Raw genomic sequence first — 19,572 nt, forward strand, 5'->3', positions numbered from 1 at the left:
GTCAACCTAACAGGCGCACAGCTGGAGGAAAGCAGGGGGAAGGCTTTTAGCGTGCCTCGCTGTGTGCAGCTGCAGACAGCTAGACAAGTTAAAAGCCCCTTCCCCCCTGCCTTCTCCCAGATGCACGCAGCAGCTAGGCATGCTAAAAGCCTTCCCCCTGCTTTCCTTCAGCCGCACAGCTGGGAAAAGACAAGGGTAAGGGGACACAGAGCAGCTTCAAGATGCAGCATGGAAGCGAGTTACACACAACTTGAAGCCGTGTATTTTGAGGCTTTACTGTAGATCTTATTTCTGGACCTATGCAGGCAATGCCTGGCTTGACTCTTGTTATAATTGTGTCCCACCAGATTGCACTAATCCCCTCCATAGCTATCACTTCTCTGGAAAATCCATAGCAGAGTTACACCCTGCACGTAACATTTAAAAGGAGGACAGAGAGCTCTGATGCCCAGAGTGGTAAGAAACTAGACCAAGCATCCACAAGTGTCCTAAGATACAGAGACTAAGGATCAGATTAGATCAGTGGAACACAAAGTGTCTGTTCTGAGAAGAAGAGTAATAGTTTAGGGGGTGGGAGGTCAAACCTGCATTGGAGACTCCAATTCCACCTCCACTCGTTTCTTTAGGATAGATTTTTTGGGCATGGATGGCACTTCATCAGGTCTGTGTAAGTGCCGAGTCTCAGAAGACTTTAGTGTACTAGTCAAGCCAGGGATTGTTAATCCACTGCTAGACAGATCATGGTTCAAGTTTCTGCTCCGTTCTTCCTCTTCTCTTTTCCTCCTGGCACGGTCAAGCTCCCGGAATTCTTCACTTGGATAGGATGGACTTTGGCTTCGGCTTCGGCTTCTGCTTCGGCTCCGTCTGCGATAATTTCGTGTTCCCACCGTAAAACCATGATGCTCCCCACTTGTGCCGTGAATCTTCTCATCCTTATCATACCGAGAACGCTTTGCTTCTCGCCCTCTCTCCTCTGGCCTTGGTGGGTAGGAGGATTTCCTCAGTTTATCACTATCCCTATCAGGTCCCGTTGGCAGTTCTTCACGATGACCATAGTGTGGACTGTACTCTGGCCGGTGGAGGAATACATCCCTGTTGCGGTAGTCCTCATCATGCCTCATTATGTAAGGACTGGAAGACAGATCTTCATGAGAAGGATATCGTTCAAGGCCTCGAGGGCAAGAAAGGCCTCTGGTAAATATTGGACCGTCTGCCATGTCATCCCTGGTAATAGAAGCACATGGAGTTAAACCTAGGTCAGTGAGTCAGTTTTTCAGTATCTTATTGTACAGCAGCTTTCAGATGACACAACTGAATTCATGGCATATGTCAAAAGCAGCACCTCAGAAACCCAGAGGAGGGCCATCAATATATTATCATGATTAAGACCCTTTTTCAGTGTGACCTGTAGGTTACCTAGTGCCTGCTGGGGCAAACTGAGGTGTCCTAACAAGGCTGTTCATTGCCAGTCTAGATAGAGCCCCCCATTACAACTCCAGTCTGCCTTCTTTTCCATGGGGCAGCTAGAGTTTGGGTTGGACCCATTTCTATTATACATATCTATACTACTACACCTTCCTCCAATGGGTTCATTCTCAAATACAGGTTGAAGCTCTCTCATCCCTGGTGCCGAACAAGAGAATTTGCCAGACCACAGGAGGTGAATATTGTCTAGCACATTACCAACATTTCTATTGGGCTCTTAGAAGACGGGGTAAATTAAAGATAAACAAACAGTACAGAACTCAGAGCCAGGATTGGTGGTTGTAAACGAACTTTAAGGGACCACAGGAATCTTGGCTATACCCATGAGATGTAGTCGTCCGGCTAACAAAAATTATGCCAGATTATGGATGCTGCCACACAAGTGTCCCAGATTAGAGCGGTTCAATCTGTACAGAAGTCCAAATACATACCTGAACTGAAAAAGGACAGCCAAGACTTAATACAGGGAACTGATCAATAGCATAGCTTTAGTTTTGTAAAGAAAAAGACCACGTACTTGGTCTCTAAATTACATTAATACGAAGTTTCAGACTACAAAAGACTCCTCCTCTCTACAACGCACTCTGGTTGTGTTACATAGGAATTACTCAGGATAACATAGCTTTGCACTGAACAAGTAGCCAGATCTTCAATTAGTGTAAAATCTGCAATGCAGATTTACACTAGCTAAGAATGTGGGCCATGAGTTCTAGGAAATTTGTGCACATAGGTTATCAGTGAACACATTTCTAATGTTCCTGAAAAGATGCTTTGGAACCTCTTCAAACTTCAAAAGAACACCGAAGCAGTGCTCTGTAGTTTTAAGAATACCACTCCTTTGTGCTAGTCTCAATTTAAGTTTAGATGGAATAGGCAAACATGTTGTAGGATATGTTGCTGGTTGGTACAACACCAAATCAGCACCTTCTTTGGTGACTGTTCCCTATAAACACTCCCTAATAACCCAGTGCTGGATTCCCTTCTTTGAAAACGTTTTTCAACATGCATGCCTTTCTAGGGCTGGCCTTTAACAGAGCTAAGCAGCTGCAGCCCTGAAGTGGCCATTTTGTAAACGGAAGCTGTTGGCTATATCACTAGCTCTTCCATCTAGTAAATTGTTAAGTCTCTAAGATGCTACTGAATTGCTTGCTTTGTTTTATAAAGCTACAGACTAACATGGCTATCTCTGAGATTATCCTCCATCTAGTAAAGTACCTTTTAAACTTTCCCGATTATCCCATTTTCTTCTTACTGGGAAGAAATACCTACAGTACATAAAACTAATCCTTGTACTGGACTTCTTGTAAAAACACTGCTCACTACAACTTACAGACCAATGGGACACAGTGAAATGACGATGTTTCATCAAGAACACTGGAAGCAAAATGAAAATGGACCAAGGGCATGAGCAACCCAGAACTTCCTCCCAAGAGCTGCATGTGAGAGTAATCTTCCATAATATGGAGATGTCAGTAGCAACCACTCCTTCAGTAGAATTAAGGGTGTTGTTTGGGTTTTGATTAAGTGCGATTTAAATCCCTTTTGAGCATGAAAACAAATACTGAGTTCTTGGATACTTTTTTATGCAAGTCTGACAGGTGATCCCTTCCAAATATTTAGAGCTGGTTTCTACGGTTTTTGATACCTCTATTATAAATGAGTTAACTGTTCAAATTTAAAGGAAAAGTAACTCGAAAAGCCTCAGGTCTTTGGGTAGTTTTTATATGAAATTCAAAAGTAACTAACTTTTTTGGGAATTTACTTGACCGCTAATTTTTTTTTCCTCCAAAGAATTCATCTTTCAGGATTCTCGTACATTACATGTACTGGCATCATAGGAAACTCCCCTATGTCCTAATATTTTTGACCAATACATGTAGGGTAGCTTGAGATGTCTGCCATACATTCAGCCTCAGGTGCCAAAACATCTAGCTAGTTCCTTTCAATATCATGAAAGGCAAGTGCCCCTTTAAGCTTCTATTGAAACAAAAGGAAGGAGGGAAGTTCCCTCAAGTTATCAACACGCCAAATAAGGGATGGACAATGGATATGTTTGTCTGGAGAATGAAACCCCAAGCGTATCACCTCCTATTCAAAAAATTCCAGAAATCTGAGAAGAAACGGGTAAACACGTGATTCTTGTGAAATGACTTTCAAATAGTCAGAATTACAGTAAATATATTCCCTTCTCTGCAGATGCCAAACAAATCACTATCAATAAAAATCCTAAGCATTATAATAGACAGAAATGATGAGGAAGTAATCTGAGTAAGCATTCTATTCCTCTTTCAATTTATATATTAAATTAATGACTATATTAACATGGTAAAATTCACCTCCCTCATGATAATAAATTCAACTCTGAGCCACAAGATGAGTCTCAGCACATTTACTTCGTCACAGATTGGATGCTTTTCGTAGCCAGAGACATCAAATATTAGCCGCCGCCCCCCCCCACACACACAAAAAGGTCATTAGCAATATCTTTGGATCAGAGTTAAGATGGAAGTAGGAATTAACAAGGTTCTGCTGCATCCCAAGTAAAATGCAACCAAGTGAATTACGTCAACAGATGTTTCTAGTTTATCTTTTGGCCACACACACAAAGTAAGTCCCAAAATATTTTTACCACAATAACTCAAAATAACTTGCACACACATAAAAGCTGGTACTTTCAACATTACAGGACACAGCTGACTAACTTATTTTTCACTTTCAGGAAACACCTTTTCTGAATACCTCCTATTTCTCAGATGTCACAATCTCAGCAAAAATGCATGAAAATATCATGAGGGGTAACTGATGCACTCTACCAAATACCGTCAGTTGATTTTTTTTTGCTATTAATCGTCAGACTCACTTGGTATGTGGCAATCAACAATCCTTATCAACTCTGATAATAGCACCCAACTTAAGAAGAGCATTTAATGAGATCTCCGAGAGGAGACAATTCCAATTGTGTCATGGGTATAGTCAGAAAAAGCTCCAAAAATACACTCTGCACCGCAAATAAACATGGATTCAGAAGACAGTCACATTGCAGACCAAAAGATAAACTCACCTATGTATAGGAGAAGGGGATATATGAAACAATGGCTTATCCTAACAATTAACTGTGGTTCTTCAAAATATGCTATCCATATATATTCTACTGGTGACTTGTTTCTACATTCCACACACTTGGCCAGCAATTTCCACTGGGATTGCACCTGTGCCTTGACGATCCATAAGCCTCCCACTTGGAGTGCATAAAAAGATAAGGTAACCCCATCTTTCACCAACAGAACATGTGGGGTTCACAAGATTCTGCAGTAACAAGAGAATACTTGTGGACAATGCATCTCAAATAGCCCCAGCTACTGTAAATTAACAGTTCTTTGCCTCTGACACAGTCTCTCAACAAAGATTCTAAAGCAAAGCAAGCACTGCTAGGATAAATAGGGAAAGACTTTTTGTGGACTGGTAACTAGTTAAAAGATGGTAAACAAAGGGCAGAATAAATGGCCTCCAGAGCATCTACACACACTTCAGAGTGGAGACAGGTAAATAACAATGCTCTCTTGGAAAAAAAGGTGCACAATTAAATGGCAAAGTTTGCCAATAATTAAAATTACTCAGGATAATTACATTTAAAGCCAAATGTGAAGACTTACCAAGGGATCTCAAAAAATTGGGTGATTCAGCAACCAAAATTGAAATTAAAGGAAATTCAATGTTAATAAATGTTAAGTAATTCACACTGGAAAACAATTTCAAACTACATGTACAAAGTAATGGAGTCTAAATCAGATGACACCATTCCTGAAAGAGATCTTGGCATCATCATGGGCAGTTCTCCAAGCTCAGTGTGCAACAGTAATCAAAAAAGCTAACAATGTCAGGAAACATTAAGAAAGAGATAGACAAGTCCAAAAACCTAATAATGCTGCAATAAAAATCTATGGTACACCCCACTATGGCTGTGTCTACACTAAAGTGATCTTTCGAAAGATGATCTTCTGGAAGATCTCCTTTCGAAAGAGCATGCCCACACACAAAAAAAGCATATGAAAAGAGCAATCTGCTCTTTGGAAAGAGTGTCCACACAGCCCCCACTCTTTCGAAAGAATGGGCCAAGGATCAAAGTCTGGCATGAGGAGGACCACTCATTCGAATAAAGGGCCTCCAGAGCACCTACACACACTTTTTTCCAAAAGAATCTTTTGGAAAAAGATGTTCTTCCTCATTTTGGGAAAGGAATAAGGCCTCTGGAAGAAGCACCACATCCTTTTGGAAGGAATTTGAAGAGTGCATTTTGTTTTTTGGAAGAAGGCCTGCTTTTCTGAAAGGACTTGCGAGGGTGCATCTACACTTGCATTCCTCTTTTGAAAGAGGCATGCAAATGAGGGATTTGAAAATGCAAATTAGGTGCATATTTGCATACTTGGCACCTCATTTGCCTATTCTTATTATGAAAGAGCTTCTTTCGAAAGAAGAACACAAGCGTAGACACTGCTCTTTCGAAAGTAAACCCCATCTTCAAAAGAATCCTCCTTCCCTATATTTAATGGGAAGAAGGATTCTTTAAATTGCATTTAATTTGAAGAAGGAAGTGTTATTTACCCCTTTACATACCACAAAAAAGGTCACCAATGAAATTAAACAGCAACAGCTTAAAAAAAATATATATATATTTCTTTATAGTATACAAAACACTGTCAACCTGCGGAACTCATTAGGGCTGTGTCTACACTAGCCCAAAACTTTGAAATGGCCATTTCGAAGTTTACTAATGAAGCACTGAAATACATATTCAGAGCCTCATTAGAATGCTGGCAGCCGCGGCACTTTGAAATTGATCAGATGGGGCTCCTTTTCGAAACGATCATGGCAACTTCGAAATCCCCTTATTCCTATCTGTTGTTTGGAACAAGGGGATTTTGAAGTTGCCAGGATCCTTTCGAAAAGGAGCCCCATCTGGACAAGCCACGTCAATTTCGAAGTGCCGCAGCTGCCAGCATTCTAATGAGGCGCCGAATATGTATTTCAGTGCTTCATTAGTAAACTTTGAAATGGCCATTTGCATGGCCATTTTGAAGTTTTGGGCTAGTGTAGACACAGCCTACAAGGGGATATTGTGAAGACTGAAAATATAAACAAGAAAGAATTAAGTAAATTACTTCAGAGCATGAAAATACAAATCCTGCTAGATGATATTTGTATTTATATGATCTGACCTTTCACTCTATTACCTTAAACTACAAATACTTTGGGGTATAAGATTCCCTAAACCAGCATTTCCCATACTGTGTGCTGTGGAACACTGGTGTTTCGTGTGATGCGAACAGGTGTTCTGTGAAAAAGTTCCAATGCTAGTGATATTTTTCCTTTCAAAATATTAAATATGAAGTTAATGTATCAAACATTCTAAGGTATTTCAATATTATTTAGGCTGCAGGTATATTAATATTTATTCATTCATAATTGTATAGTAGTTATGCAACTCATGCCGAAACAGTCAGAGACAATTCAGATTGTTTTGGCATGAGTCGTGTTGAGAGAATTTTCATAATACTGCACTTGAAATGAAGATCCAACTCTCCAGCATTGCTCTTTATATAAAGCAGATCTGTGATCAAAAGATGCAAGAACACTCTTCTTGTTTAAAAAAAACCCGGCAAATGTTATTTTTATTTTCCAGTAGTTTTCTGTAAAAGTAACAAATTTATAAAAACAAAATTTAAAAAATATTTTTCCATACCTAATTTGTTTTGTGTTTTTCATAAAAATGATTTTTAAGCTTTAAGGAAGGATAATCATTTCTTGAACAAAATTGTTCTTTTGTATGAAAACGGAAAGGACAGCACTAGCCCTCCTTCTTTTGGCTGTTATATTGATGTTTTGTTTTGGGTTTGTACTGAATTTTTATACTTAATTATAGGATTACTGACCATCCTCCTACCGAAAGCATATTAGCTGTTCATTCAGATGATTTCCTCGTTATATTTTATTCTTTGTGAGATAAAAGACATCTAAAAACCTATTTTAAATCAACTTTTGAGCACTACATATGGCAATTTTTCAGTATGAATCCCTCCATATTCCCCCTTCCCCACCCCGACCACACAGGAGCTACACCATGTGGGTGGCCCAATCCTGTGCCCCTTCCTACCAGCCCCCTCAACTTGCTCCTGCATCCTGTTTCCCACCTACAGCCCACACTGTCCCTCCCAATCCACTCCCTAGCAACACCTCCTGAACACTGAACCCCTCTTTTTGCCCTCCCCCACCAAGCTTAAGGCAGCCCCACAAAAATCTATTAGCCTTGTGCCCCCCCACCCCTCCCAATTAATCTGGCCCTGGAGGGAAGCCCTGACCTTTGGCACTCGCCTCCATCCCTAGTGGGCTATAGTATGAGGGGTGTGTCTTTTTGTTTTTTTAAATTATTCTCAGTTGGGGGCATGTCTGAGAGTCTTCCCCCTTCTTAATGGGGGCCAGATCCATGGCAATTTATTTTGCTTCTTGCTTGTGTGTGGCCCCCAAGTGATTTTTCTGCAGGTCAGTGGCCCCTCACCAAAAAAGCTTCCCCCACCCTAATTTAGGGTATTGTCCACTGTAGACATTTAAACTGACCTATATTAGCTCATCTTTGGGATATCACAAATAGCTAGCTGGACTAGAGAAGCCAGCAGGGGTAATTCTTGAGGATGAATACTTAGAAATTTCAGCTACAGCCACCCTAGGATCTAAAGAGGGATAAAATGACTTATACAGAGAGAACATCTTCAGATGAGACTTCACAGTTCGTTGGGTTCTCTTTCAGGAGTAACAAATAGCACAAATTGTTATGTTCTCCTCTCCCAGAATCTAAAAGCATCTGGCATGCCAAAGCATTCAGAAGCACGGCTGCCTCACATGAATGGCAACTTTTACAGCCTAGACTAGAGACTTAACAATCAGTCATAATAAGTCATGCCAGCACCAAACAGTCCCATTGGCAAAAAAGAAAACAGGTTTCCTTTCTTCTTTTGGAGGTTTTCAAAAAAAAAGCTCTAAAGCTAACCCAAGTAACTAACTGCTAAGCATCTACTTACAATACAATGCATAAACCACACAATAACCAGGACATTTGAACACTGCGAGTTCAGACTCTGATTCATAGCTGAGCAGATGACAGATCATCATACCCCTTATGCCCTTCGGTAGGGAGACACGGACATTCGATGCGGATGCAGCCCAGGAACTGCTGACCAAAGATTTTGAACTGGAGTATGTGAGATGCATATACATGAACAGAAGATAGATAAGGTCAAGCATTCAAGAAAGAATGTATGTTTTATCTCCCTTTCACACCTACTCTTTTCAATCTGGTTTTCATACATTTTAGTGCCACGTTCCTGGCTGTTTGTGTCACTGTTTCAAAGGAATACACTCATCCCCCGCTCTATGAGCACAACTAGTTTCCAACTTCATGCTTGTAGGTGAAAACTTGTAAGGTGGACACTAAATTCTCATTAGAATACACGTAAAAGTCAGACTGGTTCGCAGAGCTTGCGAAGGAGTGGCAGCATGTGGCGCTGCTTTTGGAAGGTAAGTGAACCTTGGGTTTGGGGGTGGGGGGAGGGAGTTTAAAAGGCTGGGAGCAGTTTAGGGCCCTGAGAGGAAGGGTTAAAACCTGGTGGCTGGTTGGGTCTGTCGGGGGGTGGGGGGGTGGGGGGGGTGTGGCTCAGGCTGCTGAAGGTTGGGTGTGTGGTGTGACAGGTGGTGGGGTCAGGCTGTGGTGGGTTAGGTCTACTGGGCTGGTGGGGAAGGGAGGCGGGGGGGTCACGCTGTTGTCGGGCCAGTCTGTGGGACTGGCGGGGGGGAAGGGGGCGGTCTGCAGGGCCAGCAGAAAGCAGATGGGGGTCAGGCTGCTACAGGGGCAGCAGCGGACAAGGGTCAGGCTGTCATGGGGTGGGGTGGGGTGGGGGTTGGAGTCAGGCTGCCAAGGGTAGGGAGGAAAACAGACTAGGGCAGAACAAAAAGCAGTCAGGTAGTGTATAGACTAGCAAGACTAGGGCAGGTTGGAGCCACAGGGAGGGCATTAGCCTCATATTAGCGGGGGAGTTCACTCGCAGAGTGAACCAAGGTAAGTAAATGTGTCCCTCGTTTAAGCGAGTACTCATAAGTGAAGTACTCGTTTAATGAGGGATGAGTGTAACTATGTTTTATTAGGGAGTCAAAAGGAAAGCTGTTAATTTCTCTGAGGAAGGTTAATGTCCTTCAGGGCATTTTCACTTTTACATTAAACACCACTTCTAACCCTAAAGCATGACCACAAAACATGATGTATATACAAACCTACTGGAGAAAAGGAAGCAGTGGGGAATCCCCAATAGGCAAATAAAGACAAGTCTTGAAGTTGTAGCGAGGCTCAATTCTCTTTCGTACCATTTCCCCCTGCCTCCAGTACATGCTGCTATCCCATGTGCATGTGCATCAGTTCTGGCCAGAAGACCAGTACTTAAAATGGGGATTTATAAATGAAACACTGATTACAGGAGAACTGAGGCAGAAGGCTTAAACGTGACAGTAACACTAACAAAACCCTCATATGATTTTACTGTACCCGCTGGAACTTAACCTTAAAAAGCCAATAAGCTTGTAGAGATAGGAAACAATGGAAGAATTCTGCACAGTTCCCCTTCTTTGTGCTACTACTGTAGGAGTACTTGCATAAAAACAGGATGTTTCAGTGCTTCCTCTGCATTTGCTGCTTAACCCCTCACCTGAATTTTCAACTGGGTGCAGCAATGACGACTATGAAGGACACAGACTCTATATCAGGATGGTCAACCCATGGCTCTTGAGCCACACACAGCTCTTTGCTCAATGAAATGTGGCTCCTGCTTGGAACTGTGCAGCCAGACTGCTCACCACCGCTCTTTGCGCACACCCCAGTGCCTGAAGGGAGAAGCGTGTAGCTGCGGTGGCTCTGGTGAAACTGAAGCAGTGGGTTAGAGTGTAGGGAGGGTGCAGGGGCTGGAGGTGCCTGGATCCGGGGGAGGGGACAGGGAACTGCATTAGAGCAGGTGTTGGAGATGGCTGGAGGGCATTAGGTTAGATATATTAAAAAAATTATATATATATAAAAAATATGGAACTCTATCCACAGCTTTTTTTACTCTAACTGGTTGGACACCCCTGTTCTAGATAGTCTTTGCCAACTGACTATTGTGTTCCTATGTCAACTAGGATAACAATTTCAGTAAGGAAAAGAGGATTTGAGCTTTGAGTATTAGCTCTTTGTATCTGCCGTCCTGTTTCATCTGCTCTTCTGTAATAAACACTTTAAAAATACAAGTATCCATCTATATTTATACCATGCGCCCCACAGCAGTATCTGTCTCACTAAGGAAATCTCTTAAAACTGGTCTCTAAGTCCCATCAGAGCAGCTTTTGGGATCCTAGCTCTTCACTGAATTTTTGTCCTGTGTGAAACACTCTCGTTCTCATCATAGCAACAAAGCACGGACTCTTGTCCAGGAGAGCGGACACAGTTGCCAGACCCCTAGGCAAGGGAAAGAGGAGGGCAGCTCCATGCTCCCAGAAGGGGTGGGGCCTTGGACAAAGGGAGTGGAGTGGGGACAGCCAGCCCTCAGCACCACGGCTCCCCTTCCATCCCATAAGAGCTGTCTTGAGAGCACTGTGTGCAGCTCTCATGGCAACTTAAAAGAGCCCAGGACTCGAGCTGCTCCTGCAGTAGCAGCAGTAAGGAGCCCTCTGGCCTTCTGAATTGCCGGGCCCTGTGGCAGTTGCCACCTTCCCCTCTGCTCACTGCTGTCGGCAGGCCAGCTCTTGTCCAATTCCTAAAGGCTACTTTTAATCTTGATGCCCATTGCCACTCCCACCTTTTCCCCACCCAGAACACACACTTTAATCTGGCGCTGTTATCTGCGCCTTTCTGTGGCTCAAGCAAACAAGGCATTCCACAACAATTGCTTAAAGAACCTGGACAGCTATGTCTTAAAAATCTTGTTTTAAATTACTGTCTGACTCTATGGGATCCCAATCTACAGAGAATCATACCTGTCCATGTCACTCAGGTTATCAATTGGTGAGTCCAGTCGATCAGGCAGCCTCCTTCGCTCCGGTGTATCAATGCCATACCTGTCATTACCAACAGTGATCCGCAAACTCTGCTCCAGTGAAGACTCAGAACGAAGGCTCGGAGAACGTCTCTGCAATTGAAGAGAAAATGAAAGCCCAGCATAGGACTGTCCCATCAATCACAAGACAGGCATGTGAGTCTGTCCACCTCATCAGATTAGATTTAAGGGCACAAACTATAAGAAATGAATTAATTGCACATATGTTCCATTTATATAAATTGCTATGCAGTTGTGGGGGGCGGGGGAGCAAGGAACAGACTGGAGTTACTTCTCATCCTACCTGCAGCTAAGTGATTCTGTATTTACACTAGCTCCAAATGAACTTAGCAACTTGAAAATACCTTTGAGTAACTGTCCTTCTGGAGGTAAAACCAACACAGAGGAAGAAGAGAAAAAAAGACGCTGCTCAGGAAATCCCAAAGTTGCTGTTGTACTTGCTTTTTCATTGGGGACCATCAACTGCATGCACTGCGCACCCTGCAGTGTCAAGGAATTTTTGCATACATATAGAAGGCCCTTGTAGCATAATGAGAGCCTGGGTCAATTACAATGCCTATTACCAAAACTGAATAGTGTTACAAAAGGGTCTCTGATAATTGACTCAGGAGTAAATCAATGTTCTACGTCACTAGTTCACAAGTAGGGGCATGCACTCCCCTGGGGGATCTGCAAAGGTCTTCTGGGGTGTGTCAAGTCATCTAGATATCTGCCTAGTTTTGCAACTGGCTACATTAAAAGTACTACAAGTTGATCCTCTTTAGTCTGGCACCCTCAGGAACCTGACCGGTACCAAACAAGAGAATTTGCTGAACCATGGAAGGTCAATATTGTCTAGCACCATTACCAACACTTCCACTGCTTACTAGGCTCTTAGAAGACATTTGGGGTGAATTAGAGCTAAATAACACAAAGCCAGGACTGATGGCTATAAACAAACTTTGTGGGACCACAGGAAACTTGACCACACCCATAAGTGGATATCCACCAAACTAAAGAGGTTTAACCTGTAGTGAATCGTACAAATCAAAATTTCATATGCTCTATACAGTATATTAGTGTTACTCAATGTGGGGATGGCAACCCCCAAGAGAATCATAAGATAGTGCTCGCCTTTCAAGGAGGGGAAAGACTGTATTTGGACACAGACTGGCTAACCTAGTGAGGAGGGCTTTAAACTAGGTTCGATGGTGACAGGGGAGCAAAGCCCACAGGTAAGTAGAAAACACGGAGACCCGGGAGATGGCTCGGAAATGGGAGGGAGCATGGGCTACAATGTCAGAGTAAAAAGAGGGTCAGGGCAAAACAGGGAGGCAAAAATCAAATCAATCTTAGATGCCTATATACAAATGCAAGAAGTATGGGTAATAAGCAGGAAGAGCTGGAAGTGCTAATAAATAAATAGAACTATGACATCATTGGCATCACAGAAACTTGGTGGGATAATACACTATTGGTATGTTGGTATTGAAGGGTACAGCCTGCTTAGGAAGGATAGACAGGGAGGCGGTGTTGCCTTATATATTAAAAAGGTACACACGTGGACTGAGGTGGAGATGGACATAGGAGATGGACGTGTTGAGAGTCTCTTGCTTAGACCAAGAGGGGTAAAAAACAAGGGCGATGTCCTGCAAGGGGTCTCCTACAGGCTGCCTACCCAGTGGAGGAGGTAGATGAGGCTTTTTTTAAACAACTAACCAAGTCATGCAGGGCCCAGGATTTGGTGGTGATGGGGGACTTCAACTATCCAGATATATGTTGGGAAACTAATACAGCAGGGGACAGACTATCCAATAAGTTCTTGGACTGCATTGGACACAATTTTTTATTCCAAAAGGTTGAAAAAGCTACCGGGGTGGGGCGGGGGGAAGCTGTTCGAGATTTGATTTTAACAAATCGGGAGGAATTGGTTGAGAATTTGAAAGTGGAAGGCAGCTTGGGTGAAAGTGATCAGGAAATCATAGAGTTCACAATTCTAAGGAAGGGTAGAAAGGAAAACAGCAAAACAGAGATAATGGATTTCAGGAGGGCCAATTTTGGTAAACTCCAAGAGCTGGTGGGTAAGGTCCCCTGGAGGGCAAAGCTGAGGACAAAAACAGCTGACAAGAGTTGGCCGTTTTTTAAAGGGCCCAAAAGCAAGCTATCCCGCTGCATGGGAAAGCTAGAAAATATGGCAAAAGTCCACCTTGGCTTAAGCAGGAGATCTTACATGATCTCAAAATAAAAAAGAAATCATATAAAAAAAATGGAAACAAGGACAAATTACCAAGGATGAAGACAGGAAAACACCACAAACACCACAAGAATGCAGGAGCAAGATTAGAAAGACTAAGGCACAAAATGAGCTCAAACTAGCTACAGGCATAAAGGGAAACAAGAAGGCTTTTTATAAATATATTAGAAACAAGAGGAAGACTAGGGATATGATAGGGCCATTGCTCAGTGAGGAGGGAGAAACAGTAACGGAAACTTGGAAATGGCAGAGATGCTTAATGACTTCTTTGTTTCGGTCTTTACTGGGAAGTCTAATGAACAAATGCCTACCATAGTGAATGCTAGTGGGAAAGGGGGAGGGTTAGAAGTTGAAATAAAAGAAGAGCAACTTAAAAATCACTTAGAAAAATCAGATGTCTGCAAGTCACCAGGGCCTGATGAAATGCATCCTAGAATACTCAAGGAGCTGATAGAGGAGGTATCTGAGCCTTTAGCTATCATTTTTGGAAAATCATGGGAGACAGGAGAGATTCCAGAAGACTGGAAAGGGACGAATATAGTGCCCATCTACAAAAAGGGGAATAAGAATAACCCAGGAAACTACAGGCCAGTCAGCGTAACTTCTGTGCCAGGAAAGATAATGGAGAAGGTAATTAAAGCGATCATTTGCAAGTACTTGGAAGGTGGTAAGGGACAGCCAGCATGGATTTGTAAAGAACAAATCATGTCAAACCAATCTGATAGCTTTCTTTGATAGGATAACAAGCCTTGTGGATGGGGGAGAAGCGATGGATGTGGTATACCTAGACTTTAGTAAAGCATTTGACATGGTCTCACATGATATTCTTATCAATAAACTAGGCAAATGCAACGCAGATGAGGCTGCTATACGGTGGGTGCACAACTGGCTGGATAACCATACTCAGAGAGTAGTTGTTAATGGTTCTCAATCCTGCTGGAAAAGTATAACAAGTGGGGTCTCGCAGTGGGCTGTTTTAGGACAAGTTCTGTTCAATATCTTCACCAACGATTTAGATATTGGCATAGAAAGCATGTTTATTAAGTTTGCAGATGATACAAAGCTGGGAGGGGTTGCAACTACTTTGGAAGACAGGGTCATAATTCAAAAGGATCTGGATAAACTGGAGAAATGGACTGAGGTAAACAGGATGAAGTTTAATAAGGACAAATGCAAAGTGCTCCACTTGGGAAGGAACAATCAGTGTCACACATACAGAACGGGGAGAGACTGTCTACGAATGACTACAGCAGAAAGGGATCTAGGAGTTATAGTGGACCACAAGCTAAATATGAATCAACAGTGTGATGCTGTTCCAAAAGAAAAAAAAAAAAGCAAACATGATTCTGAGATGCATTAACAGGTGTGTTGTGAACAAGACATGAGAAGTCATTCTTCCACTCTACTCTGCACTGGTTAGGCCTCAGCTGGAGTACTGTGTCTAGTTCTGGGCACCGCAGTTGAAGAAAGATGTGGAGAAATTACAGAGGGTCCAGAAAAGAGCAACAAGAATAATTAAAGATCTAGAGAACATGACTTATGAAGAAAGACTGAAAAAACTGGGCTTGTTTAGTTTGGAAAAGAGAAGATTGTGGGGGTACATTATAGCAGTTTTCAAGTACCTAAAAGGGAGTCATAAGGAGGAGGGAGAAAACTTGTCCTTCTTGGCCTCTAAGGATAGAGCAATAGGCAATGGACTTAAACTGCAGAAGGAAGGTTTAGGTTGGACATTGGGAAAAAGTTTCTAACTGTCAGGGTGGTCAAACACTGGAATAAATTGTCAAGGGAGGTTATGGAATCTCCATCGCTGGAGATATTTAAGAACAGGTTGGATAGATGTCTATCAGGAATGATTTAGACAGTACTTGGTCCTGCCATGAGGGCAGAGGGCTGGAGTCGGCCTCTTGAGGTCCCTTCCAGTCTTATGATAGGTTTAGTGGAGTCACAAGAGCTGCACCTGAATTAGGGGGTGCAAACAGCAGCCCTGCAAAGCTAAGATACATTCTGGAAGAGCATGAGGCATCATCGGACAATCTTACTCCTGTTTAAGTTTCTGGACATGTAATTGCCTTTTTTCTTTTAAAAAAAAATGTAGTTTATTAGTACCCTATATATCACTGCCCATCGCTCCCTCTTCATAGCCCCTGGCACCTAGGCAACGATGCTTCTGGCCACAGAATGCACCCGCTTGCAAGTTATTCCCTTTACTGACACTGCATCTTGTCTTTGTCTCCCCTCTCTGCCTGTCCACAATAGTTTGGTCATCCCTCCATAGCATTCCTCCACAGAGAAAGAAAAAGGTCAGGATAAGACCTGCAGTTTGAGGAGCTATAAGGAGGATGCAGGAAGACTGCACGTGCAAGTATGGAGACAGCTAGAATAGACACTGGGGCAAAGATATGGTGAAGTCTGGGGAGACAGAAATCTCCTAACATTCCCCATTGCACAACTCTGAACTCCTGCTTTTCATCCCATTTTTCACCAGGGTCTAATAGGCCCCATCCCTTCATTGTTGGAATTGTGATGGCACAAGCTGTGGGGGTCTCTTAAGCAGCGGACTGGAATATATGCAATACCAACTCTTTCAACAGTCTCTCCATTATGACCTCTGCTCTGATTACCCACATATCCCCCACTACATCTAAACTCATCCCCTCCAACTTACATCATGTAAAGACTTCTCACTCCATCTCATCCTTTTCACTGCATGCGCCTGGTAAACTTAGAGAGCTTAGGTATACAGGAAGCTGTCAGAAGTCCTTCACATAGAAAGTGTCAAAAAACTGGAGATGCAGAGTCCCTAACCCAAATCTGGACTTAATGTTTGAGAAAGGAGCTCTACCAAACCTATACCTGACCTAAACCTGAGTTTTCCCTTAAGAAAGGGGTACTGGACAATGTCCTACATGGTTCATAAGCTGATTTCCAGAGGTTTAAGTTTGCATTATCTTTACTCTTCATTTTCTGGTTTTGAGTTTTAAGTTTAACCACTCTCTACACTCTGGAAGGGCATGAGGCATCATTGAGCAACCTTAACCCTGTTTAAGAGAATCTTAAGTTATGTCTATACTGCAGACCTTACAGTGGGGCACAGCTGTCCCGTTGCAGCTGCACAGCTATAAGGTTTCCTGTATAGATGCTCTATGCTTATGGAAGAGAGGTCTCCCACCTACACAATTAAACAACTTGTAAACAAACAGCAGTCACTATATCTGCAGAACATTTCCTGCCAACATGGTACCATCATCCCCAGTGCTTTTGTCAATAACTTACGTGGGTATTTTTTTTTTACACCTCTATCCAAGAAAAATGTTTACCAAAAAGGTGCTACTATAGACATAGCCTTAGAGAAGTGTAAAGCAGCATGCTCTCAGCTGATTACGTACAACCAATGGAGATGAATACAGCCTGAAAAAATAACTTTGTGAACTAATTTATTCTCATCACCTCTCTATCCACAGCGGGCAGAGGGGTTCAGATTCCCCGCTCCTGAGGGGAAAGCCTACAGCTCACAGCTCACTTGAAGGCAGGAAGAAGGGTTTACTCCACAAAGGGGAAAGGCATCCTGATCTTGGCTTACAGATGAGGGTGGGGTGCAGGAAGAACATCTCAAACTGCTGCATCATCCTAATCCCTCAGTTCCATTAGCCACTCATCCCAAGGTTCCCTCTCAGCCTTCCACCTGATCCAGTCCCTTTCCCTTCACCATTTTTCCCCTCCCACAACTCACCCTCTCCCCACTGCTCTCCTCCATTCCCTTATCTCCCTCCTAACATCCTCTCTGTCTACCCATTCTCACACTGCTCCAACAGCCCCTTCACGTTCCCCCTCAACACTATAACCCTCCTTACTGCCTTGGTCTGCATCAACAAGATAAAAGGACTTGAAAATTTTATGAACCATTTACATGGAGGGAGGCAGCAGAAGGCCTCTGTATTAGGAAAAGTCTTGAACAAATGACCAAGTGACGTGCTTTCCTTTGATCAGACTCAAAGTTATACCGATCAGTAAGCATGATCACATCATCCATTCATCTTTCCTCTATTTGATTGATGCTTATTTAATTGACAACTCTCCTAAAGTTAAATGAGCACCTGCATATGAATTTTAAAAACAGTATTTTTAAATCACAAGTTTTGATTTAAGGGCAAAGCAGAATTCCACCAGCGTACCTGTGCAAATGGAAATTGTCAAGTATAGGGATCAAACTCAATGCACAGGTGCAGCTCTGCACCTGTGACCACAGCATATCATCTTGAGCTACTCAGTTACTAAGGAAATAGCTTACCTAGAAACCCTCCTTCTTCAGTGTCTGTGTCTTAGTCTAGCTACAAACACACATTTCAATTTCTTTAGTTCTGCAATCTGCCAACACCCAGATCCAAAAATCTAAGGTCAATACTTTTTACAGTGTTTCTTCTCCAAAGGCACAGTGAATATTAGGTACAACTTGAAAAATGCTGCACAATGGAGATCAGCTGAGTGGGAGTCTGTATCTCATGAACACCTTGTTTAATGACCCCAAAACGGTAGCATTAATACCACCCAGTGCCATGACAAAAAAGCAAGTTTAAAGACAAAAGTTGACATTAGAGCACTCGGTATGGGGGTGGGGGGAGCCGGTGGAAAACAACGATTAACTTTACTTGCAGAGCTGATGCTAGGCTACAATAGTTTGGGTTCTCTTCTGAGAGCATATTAACTATTGGGTGGTCTATACACGAAAATTTGGAATAAGGTAGGGTTTGAATTTAAAGTGGATTAAGTATTCCTGATTAACTGCACATGTGGACACCTTCATTCCAAAATAAGAGTGCCTTTTTCCAAATTATTTTAATCTGTTGGAGTGGCGTCAAACCCAGTGAACAAAGAAAATCTAAAAACAGGTATTCTTTTTCCTGAATAAGAGCATCCCCACATGGAGTTAATCGGGAGTAGTTATTCCAGGGTAATTCTCTATGTGGAAAAGCTTTTTGACAGCTCAAGAGAAAGCCTCTGTCTTACAGCGGAACATATTCACAGATAAATCTAGTATTTACTACATATCATATGGACTTGTGACAGTCATAGTAAAGATATTCACAGCTGAAACAGAATTTATAAACAATATTTTACATGCACAAATCTGAATATTTTGCTTTAGGCTAAGATGAGAGTGCTAGCAACGTATGAAATAACTGTTGGAGGATGACTCTGATGAACCTACAACTCAAGATCAATCCAAAAAATTTAGATTTAATGTTAATTAGACACTTGATTCAGAAAGTTCTCTGAATCCTGCACATAAATTAGATGTAAGTCCAAGAGCCTGTTATAATGATACAAAGTAACCCCAATAACTAAATGTTCTATTTCATGCTCATGAGCCTTTCTTTCGCTAAAGAATAGTTTGAGCTGTGACTTTTAGCTGAAATGGCAAGTTTGGAATTCTCAGCTGAGAAGAAATAAGCGCCTGAAGGGAGAAAATGAAAAGGATTACTTAGAATGGGAATAAATGATGAAACAAGAAATCTGACATTAGAAATGAAAATCCCCTGGTTAATAACAGCAGGTGTTTTTCATGTGGTCTCAAAAGTAGACAAGCATCATTATCCTGGTAGGCTACATACATATGGAAAACATGAGGCTAAACAAAAGTATGTGATTGATCAGTGATATTATCAAAAAGAGCCACTTTTCCACAGACTTTCCAGTGCCCCCCTCTCTGACCAGACCCTCCTGCCTACT

At 42.4% G+C, this 19,572-nt stretch overlaps 1 protein-coding gene across 2 annotated transcripts in view; it reads right to left on the minus strand.

The window, feature by feature from the left end:
• ZNF318 (zinc finger protein 318) overlaps positions 1 to 19,572 on the minus strand; it is a 47,342-nt gene that overhangs the window by 18,920 nt on the left and 8,850 nt on the right. For both annotated transcript variants that reach the window (XM_074989714.1, XM_074989713.1), the window contains exons 3-4: positions 11,533 to 11,684; positions 585 to 1,224 (exon numbers count right to left, since the gene is read on the minus strand). In XM_074989714.1, coding sequence (XP_074845815.1) covers positions 585 to 1,224; positions 11,533 to 11,684 — 792 coding nt within the window. The remainder of the gene's footprint in view (positions 1 to 584; positions 1,225 to 11,532; positions 11,685 to 19,572) is intronic.

Source organism: Carettochelys insculpta, chromosome 3 (genome assembly GCF_033958435.1).
Source record: "Carettochelys insculpta isolate YL-2023 chromosome 3, ASM3395843v1, whole genome shotgun sequence".
In the NCBI taxonomy this organism is placed as follows: Eukaryota; Metazoa; Chordata; order Testudines; family Carettochelyidae; genus Carettochelys; species Carettochelys insculpta.